The sequence below is a fragment of the Ostrinia furnacalis genome, unplaced genomic scaffold (genome assembly GCF_004193835.3).
Source record: "Ostrinia furnacalis isolate ACB-3 unplaced genomic scaffold, ASM419383v2 OfSCF1144, whole genome shotgun sequence".
In the NCBI taxonomy this organism is placed as follows: domain Eukaryota; kingdom Metazoa; phylum Arthropoda; class Insecta; order Lepidoptera; family Crambidae; genus Ostrinia; species Ostrinia furnacalis.
The window spans coordinates 252,479-261,615 of NW_021131383.1; the positions used below are offsets into that span (position 1 = coordinate 252,479).

A 9,137-nucleotide genomic window follows, 5' to 3' on the forward strand; every position below is an offset into this window, starting at 1 on the left:
AAACAGTAAATTTTCTGTGTCCAGGCAGGCGAACACATGTTTTTTTATATCTATCTGTATAAAACTATTTTTATGGGAAAGTTCATCAAAAGTTTTATTTGTTTTTGCTATTACAATAGCAGAAACTACAAATAATACCGTAGAAAAACTTAATCAAAAGTCGTTTTTCTAATTTCCTTGTTATGTCCATTACTGTTGTTTGCCAAAATGAAGGCTCATTATAACAAATTGAAGCGTAATTTAATTCTAATAGCACTCTCTTTACATTTGAGAAACGTTTGGCTATCGGAAAATAAAAACTTTAAATGTCAAATACTTATAGGAAGAAAATAAAGTGAAGTTAAGTTCTTGTCCAGGTCAAAAGTATAATTTCCCTGGGTCTTCGTTTCGACCATTGTTGTAACGAAACGAAAAAACTTAGAATGTAATGCACTGCACCACCTCACTCGGCCATTTCGTCCTAAGAGGCCATTGAGGCAGGACAGTACGTCGTTGATCAGTTTCGCGACAAATCGCATAAATAGGTCCCTCCTTGGGTTTTTGTTTACTAAAAAGTCAATTTCTTTGGACGGTTTTTTGCAACTAAACAATGGATTAATTTTATTGTTTATTTACACAAATGTAGTGTCTGTAGGGGTAAACCCATGATTTAAATAGTAAATGCATAGGGTAAATAGGTTTTTCTCTGTGGTGTCTTTTAGGCATAAATCTAATTTCTTTGGTCCTAATTTCCTTGTTTTCCGTGGCATAAAATGACCTAGGAAATTATAAAAGACCATTAATAATTCGGCGTAAAGTCAAATTTTGAGTATTTCTTCATTGGAATAAGTTTAAAATTTACATTTTAAGAAATAGGTATGAGAATAGATATAGAAAAACTTGGTTTTAACTTTTAACTCAATCTACTGCATTTATCTTCCTTAGTTGTGTAAAAATGTCGTAATGATATAATATTCATTGGCATGTTTGCTTGTGAAAGTACACAAAAATAGGTCGAACAAAAAAAAAGCAAACTCCAGAAGAAAACTTAGAGAAAAAAATATTTATAATAATTTCCTTGGCTACCAAAAATTTATGACCTCATAACTTTGTTTCTAAAAGGAATTATGACACCCCTTCTAGATATATTAGCTTAGTTTTTACTACTTAATGCAATGGGAAACTAAAAATAGTTAAAAACAAAAATAAAATTCGTGCCAAGGAAATTAGGCAAAATTGACCATTTTTGGCGAAATACCCATAAAATCATAAATAAACTGAAAATTTTTCATACGACTGTTCGAATCTCGAAGTAATTATTACAATAGAACAAAACGGGGTGAAAAATTTTGACGTATTTTTGCTTGCCGAGCGTGCCTTAGAGACACAATTTTTAATCCTAATGAAACAATTGTTTCTCCTACAAAAACGAAGGGATGTAATGAAAAAATACAAACATCGCAAGGGTGTGGTTAGTGAAAGGTACGCAGTTTAACTAGCTCTTGTGGAGAATGTTCAAATTGTTGCTAATCATTTGACAGCAGTGGCTAAGATGATGGTTGGTATTTGGATCAGTGTTATATTACTAATAGCTATTATAAGCTCTACGAAAATTGATAAAATATTATTGATAATTAACCTAATTTTAAATCTTAATGATATTATTTATGTGGTTAAGATTAATTCCTAAATTAAAATGTCAAGTCAGAGTGATTGTCCTATTTGGTTTAGCCGGCTAAAAGAAATTTTAATGTAATTCATTCACCGCATCCGATTAAATACAATCTCATCTACTTACCTTATTATACGCTTTCATTTCTCTAAGCACCCAATTGACAATGTCATCGGGACTGTCAACCCGCGGTATCACAACCTTTAATCTATCCATTCATACTTTAGAACTAATATCAGTAAATTCGTATGTGTATAATCCGAGAAAACTACGTCAGATTCATGAAAAGGCAAAGTCTGGTGAAGCTCAATCTCTCAAAAAGTCAATCGGTGGGCAGATCCAGATGAAAGGTTAACAACCCGTCGGACGAGTCAGCAGTCGAACATTGCCGCTGTCTCTTGTGTCATTTCCAGGAGAAAAAATGTCAAATCCAGTGTTATTTGAAAACGCATTTCCGAAGTATCCACATTGCAGAACAATGAATCTGCAAAAATTATACATATTATTCCGTCAATCTTAGATCTATCTGTTTAGTAAAGTAGAAAAAAGAACAATTCATGACGTAATGATAGACGCAATGTTTGGATGCCGATACTTAAGACATGCATTTTGAGTCGGTCGAGATAATAGCGAAGTTGGGATCTCGACATCGGGTAAAGATGTTGACTTAGTTAATAAACGTCTCATCGAGTGAGGCGGGGTTCTCAGCATCGTAAACGACGTTCATTGGGTTGGCGATGATGTTGACAGAGGCGACGTCGTTTCGCGGTTGCTTCCTCCTGAAAAGGAAGTCGGCAAGGCTGGCAGCGCGGCGCGGGGCGCGGCCCTCTAGAAGCTCCTCGATCTCACCGCTGCTGTGGGACTCAACGACAGTGCGCTTGACATTCCTGAGAGAGGAGTTCCTGTCTGTTCGGTCGAAGTTGCTGGAATACGCGCGGGAGTTGATCATCGAGATGATGGTGGCCAGGTTGGGCTCGTCGGCCAGGGACTGCGGGCGCTCCAGGCGCTTCAGCGCGCGAGCGTGAACCTCGCTGGGGAGGCTCTCGCGCGACGCCGATCCATTGTGCATACGTGGGCTCATTGAGCCGTTTTGGTTCTCTGTATCGACAAAAAATATTTTAATCCATTTTATACTAAAGATAAAAATAATTTGTAGATTACTATTAGTAGTAAGTAGAGATACAAGCCAAGAGCTTCCTCGTTGTGGATAAAAAAAAAAAAAAGAAAAAAAAAAGTATTTTGTGAATAAGTCAGTTGTCTTAAAATTATATTCTTTGACATGACATAGATGTTATGTAGTATGAAAATGAGAGATAATTATCTAATTACCTCGTGGAATGGACGCTCGCGGTGACGGACCGTCTTCATCGGTGCATCCCTCCGACAGCGTCTCCAGTGGGTGGTGGTCGGGGCGACCGCCACCGCCCCCTCCGCTTCCACTCTGTCCAGATGTCGATGGTGTGGGGTTCTGGAATGGGAAATTAAGAAGAGTCAGAAAATTAGTCTAGTCAATATCCAAAAGCATTTATTCTTTGATCTGTTTTCACAAATTAAATCAATTAAGTAAAAATAAATACTTACGCTGTAAATATCCATGCATCCAGGGGGGACGGTCTCACCAACTCCCTCCAGGAAGTAGGTAACCATGTTGCCCTTGCCCTTGACGTCAACCGTGCCTCTGCATCGCAGTTTGTAGCCACGGCTCGCCAAGATTTCATACACCTCTTGAGTCACCTAAATATCGCATAGCAATATAAACAACAACATCATTGAGCTTGTACACGGATTCTATCACATAGCAATGAGTGACAAAAATGATTCCAGAACAAGGTTATTACTTCGCCGTGGCAAAACGTTCCAATTACATAAGTGTATAATGGTTTTATATCGTTGATTGTATTGTGGTACCACAATCGCACAGCATTGAAGCTGGAGCCATGTTTTTTAGGCAATCCAGATATACCTAGATGACATTGTCACCACCAAGAAAGATTTCTGTAAAAGTATGAATCTTTTGTCAGCCACTTTTATCTTGGATTACTCGACAAATATTGTTGAGTCCATTAATCACCTGGATGTGGTCCAGTACGCCAGTAGAGTCCATTCGCGACGCAACGTTGACCGCGTTGCCCCAGATGTCATACTGTGGCTTGCGAGCGCCAATCACGCCCGCTACCACCGGGCCGATGTTAATGCCTGATCAAAACGTTATTTACATATCCAGCGTGTATGTTAGACAAAGGTATCATTATTAGTATAACGCTAGCTTATTTTGATAAACTAATTCGCAATTCGCATAGCATTGACCAAATACTCAACGTTAATTTTCTTATTTTATTCTTCAGTCCAGTTTCAAAATTCGTGTCTGTAAATTGACACATTATTAACAGACAAAGAAAACGAATTTTAAGAAACCACATTCTATATTATGAAAAATCTCGAAAATGACAGCATTTCAAACTTGTAAGAAACTGGACTAATGGAAGGCTTTAAGTTTAATACACAGAGTGTAAGCTTTTATCTGATGATTACAATATGCATTTGGTTAAGTATGTTTGAAGGTTTCAGTCCAAAAATTTACACTCAGGGTTTAAGCATGATATTTTCGAACAACTCACCGATCCTGATATGGAAGCTGTTAAACGAGTGCTCGTTGACATACTGAAGCTGCTCACGAAGTCGGAGAGCGTAGTCAGCCATCGCGGTCACGTGGCGGTAGCCGCGGAGATCGCTGGTCGAAACCGTCAGGCCTAATGTAGAAAATAGTTTTAAGACCATCATCATCCCTTTATCTAGCAATGGTTGAATGAGACTATGTTACAATGTCAAAAGAATCTACATTAAAAAAAAATGAGAATTTTAGTTTTTAATGTTACTTTCCTAAGAATGGATCGATATGTACACTAGTCGGGTACCAAAATAGTTTGTAAAATTTTCTATATTTTTTATTTTAAAACTTACCAGATGCAGCCATATACGTAGCGCCAGTGCTCTTGATCTTCTCGATGTATCTGAACTGCTCCTCGGCGAGAATCTCGTCGAAGTCGGCGATGATTTCATTGAGGAGACGGAGGCACTCCACTCCCTCATTATTGCCCTCCAGTTCCACGTAGAATTCGGAGAAGTTCGGGATCGAGGCGAACATAACGCAAACCGATTCGCATTGCTCGTGGTACAGCTCCTGCTTAAGTAACGGAATTAATATGGCTAACGACATACCGAGAATTATTTCTGATGAAAATAGGTCAGTAAAAAAGAGAGAGGTAAAGGACCAAAAAGTAGATGCAGTATGTCCAAAATACTTGGCAATATGTATAATAGTTTTAAAATGAAATGTTATCAGGAGGAGAGTAAAAATATCAAAAAAGATAGTCTGGGAATGAATAAAAAGAATACCATCCAATACTTTGAAGACTTACATCGATATTCTTGTCGCTGCAGAGGAAGTGTTGCGCGACGTGCTCTGGCAGGATATTCGCGAGCAGTTTGCGATTATATGCCTCTAGATGTTCCATCTCCTCCTTCTCATCTGTATGTAAAATAAGATGTTATAATTACAAACACTGGTAATTCTATTTTAATATGATTTCAATCTATTCAGGTGAGGATCCTTGGATGGCTCAAACTTGGAGTGCAAGTGTGGTTTTGTTTGCCAGTCGAAACAACTGCTGGCAAGAAGATTTAATGAAGGCTATTGGCAACGCCACTCTTGTAGCGGAGTTTTGGGCTGACACTGTGTAGATTTGCTGTCGACACGACAAGAAGAAGAAAGAATATGATTTATCACGCAATGTCCTTGTAATTTAAAAAAAATATCTGCTGTGAGATACTTACAGATCATCATCATCATCAGGTCATTCAGTCTCAATTGCAGGAGCACGACCATCCCTAACTTACCAGAAGCAAATGAAGGATTTGGCCTACGTTCGTCACGCTACGAGTTGGGGAGGCCCATAGCATCCCATTTGATGTTTAAGGTGTAATTGCTTCCTTCCGAGCGGGTGCTGTGCTCGGGGACCAAGGTCAAGTCAGGCTTAGAAAGTTGATTTTCCCAAGCGTTTACATAGTTTGATAATCATATGAGTTAAATACCGTTAGCCTGTAGTTTCCAGATGAAGTCCAATCGGTAGGTGCTCTCAGTTTGCTGTGAGTGCAGGATCAGAGCAACAGTAGCACCAACCGCAATGACGATGTTCATCCACTGCTGATTCCAATCCAGTCCGCATTTTTGCCTGGAGAGAACATAATGTTTTATAATCTCAAAGACCTATAATTAAAATTTCATTGGCCTTTTCCTCGTTTTATGTAAGAAGAATATGTAAACGCATATACAAAGGAAGGTTACGATAAATCTGCATAGTTAACTACTATTCTTAGGCTGAGTTGCACTATCATAAATTAATTATAAAAACCACCAGTTATGGATACAATCACGGTTAAAATTAGGTGGTGCAACTCAGCCTTAAACTCTCGGTTAAATGGCCATTGGCTAGGCAATATGGTGTGTAATTACAGTTGGCATAATACGAGTAGTATTTAGTTTTGTACTACAATTTTATTATCCCCAAAAATCACAAATAAGTAAGGTAATGAAACATGAATCGTGATTGTGATACGGAATGAGCTCTCATAACACTCACTGCGGCTCGAGGAAGAAGTGGGTGAGATACAAGTGCTCCTGCGTGGTCACCAGAATGTACGTGGTTGAGATGATGACCAGGAGGAGCGTCTTCATCATTGTGATCAGAATTTGGTGTACAGCACACAGGAACATCACCAGCAGCGTCAGTTGTAGGTAGTGCTGTAAGACAATAAGGAATTTTATTATAAACCTATCTTAAGTGAAAGTGTTATTAACTTTGTTTGTTTGGATGGTATTTTACTTTACAAAACTGATAGCCTCAGGAAGGACTTGAACTCATGACATTTAAAATACGTTTGAGATTTTTTATGAGATTACCTATGTAAAGACAAAATGTGAAATAGGATTGGGATTGGGATTAGGATTGAAAATAGGAAACCAGCTTGTATACCAAGGCAAATTATGTCAATAGTTCATTAGAAAGAGATCCCAATAAGAATCAGTAGCCTCATATCTCCACAACACTCACCTCGTTCATGCTGAATGGGCAGAACCCATCGAATTCCATTAATTGCTGAATGAATTCCGGGTCCATTTGGGCACCGCTGTACAAGCCCAGCACCTTAAAATTTTTCAGTAACGTTAACATTCTACCATAAAAATAAACTCAAGTCAATCTTCTGGACTCTTTCTATCATAGATCATAGAATTGTACCCTTTGAAGATTGTTGTCAAGAATCAACAGTCAATACAACAATAATTCAACATAATATCATCATGAGGCGACAATATTGAATGTAATGAAACCGTTAGTTTCAGTGTCAGATTCCCGATTGGAGGGTCGCTAGTTCAATCTTCATCAACTGCTAAGGGACGCTTTTTATTCTGCAGGAAAATAACTTTCTCCAATTTACTAGAGGCAAATCGAGGATTTAATCTGGTCCGTCTGGCCAGCGTCTCTATACGCTGTGACAATCATCTGTACTTAAAAAAAATCAAGTAAAATACTAAGGGGACTATTCCCGACTTTCGTCTCCACTGCTGCAATTCCTGTGTTGCCAGGATCTACAGCTTGATTTCAATACTTACAAGGTTTTAATAAGAGTAAACAATTTGCTCACCATGATAACTTGGATTTGGACAATGAAAGCGGTGACGACAATGAACGACAGCACCTGCGCAAGAGTGCGGTTGTTGTGGATCCGCACCGCGCAGCGCTTCAGCCGGGGCGTGGTGTGCTGTTGAAGGGATACTGTTATGTTTAATCAGTGTAAAAGTCTCGAAGGATCTATAGAAATACCAATTTTCATTACTCCCGGAAAACTTTCCAGGTAAAGCCATTATTTTGTACCAAATGACTGGACTATTATTTCAATGCATCTAAACTGAAAATGCAATGAAACTCAACTTTTTACTCAATGCAGCTTGCACTGGAGTAATCAATTATTTTAATATCCTTCACCAAGTTAGGCCACAGGCTACAATTTATTATGGAGCATTTGGTTAATTGATTTATATTAGACAGTTTACTGTTGTAGGCGTTCGTTAACAGTAACTATAACCGCGGATTTTACATAGAAACTCATAACAATGAGAAGGATCCGTGCAACACTTGTGTCAGACCATTAACTGCTTTAAGGAAACTTACGCCTGTATTCACAAACATTAATATGAGGTCTCACAGTGCGCGTGGATGCACAGGGAGACACATGAACCAATCACGGAGCTCTATTCAATGCTGTGCGTTCGATTTGCAACTTCACTTAAGCAAGCATCGTTTGTGAATACGGGCGATAGACCTTGGTATTTGATGCTTAGACTTGACGGACGGATGTGTGTGTATAGGTTCCTTACTTTCTTTCCCAGTCTGAATAACGAGCAAAAAACTGTAGATAAAAATATGTACTGTTACCTTAAAGTCAATGCAAAATACGATGTAGCAGGTAGACGAGATGATCAGGCCGCACGCAGCAATCGTGATGAATCCAGCAGCAGTCCTAAAAAATATACAGCAAGCAAATATAATGATATCGCTTTTCCATATTATAACCTAGTGTAGTGAGTGGTGGCATATAATTTTGAACATCAAATATGTCGAGCTGCATTGACTCTCACTGTAATGACTTCAAGTATGATTTTTTTTCATGTGATGATCTATTATATTATTGGCTTATGCTTATAGCATGGCATAATAATAATATAGCTCAAGATGTTTTGAAGACTTCGTATTATTTTATAATTCTGAAATCCAGGAAAAATTAAACAAGTGCGACGAATACTCCGCACGATGGATGTACCGCGACTCCACCCTTCAAAACCGCATGTCGAGAAAATAAGGAATTGTATTGAGCAAGATATTCGTCCAACTTACATGTTGAAGGAAAGCATCTGCACCAAGGACACGGCAACGAAAATCATCAGAGTGCAGATGAAGTACACCTTCAGCATTCTGTCTCTCTCGATGGTGTACTGAAAAAGAGAAACAACAAACAAAATTAATATTGCCCAAACTATTAAAGCTGTAAACGTGTTGAGTGTTTACTCAATGTTTTGTGATTCTGAATACCTATATTTCAAGAACTTTATCTTTTTAATCTACTTAATAATGATGAGCCAATTTTCTGTAGGCAGGTAGGTCTATCTGTTACGCTATTTAATAGATGTTACTATGAAATGAAACATAAACTTAATTCAAAACACGGGTAGATAATGGATTTTTCATTATGGGCCACTTAAACCAACATCACCGATAGTCCATTTAATTTCATTCACGTAATTTTACTAACGATAGGTTTAAATGCACAATCTAACAAATAAATAACAGAGAATAGAGCTTAGATTCACCTCTTATGAACCCTTAAAAACTATAATGAAGAAAGAGAAAGAAAACCAATTAATCAAGTT

At 38.1% G+C, this 9,137-nt stretch overlaps 1 protein-coding gene across 1 annotated transcript; it reads right to left on the minus strand.

Annotated features, from left to right (window-relative positions):
• Nucleotides 1–1,283: 1,283 nt before the first annotated feature.
• LOC114351436 (adenylate cyclase type 6-like) lies at nucleotides 1,284–8,977 on the minus strand. Its single transcript, XM_028302649.1, has 14 exons — nucleotides 8,972–8,977; nucleotides 8,605–8,702; nucleotides 8,146–8,230; nucleotides 7,355–7,471; nucleotides 6,763–6,855; nucleotides 6,292–6,452; nucleotides 5,744–5,883; nucleotides 5,071–5,180; nucleotides 4,613–4,832; nucleotides 4,270–4,401; nucleotides 3,723–3,847; nucleotides 3,233–3,385; nucleotides 2,981–3,119; nucleotides 1,284–2,749 (listed from the first exon to the last, which is right to left on the minus strand). Exons 1-14 carry the CDS (start codon nucleotides 8,975–8,977, stop codon nucleotides 2,319–2,321), a joined length of 2,010 nt encoding a protein of 669 aa, XP_028158450.1. The 3' UTR covers nucleotides 1,284–2,318.
• Nucleotides 8,978–9,137: the final 160 nt, after the last annotated feature.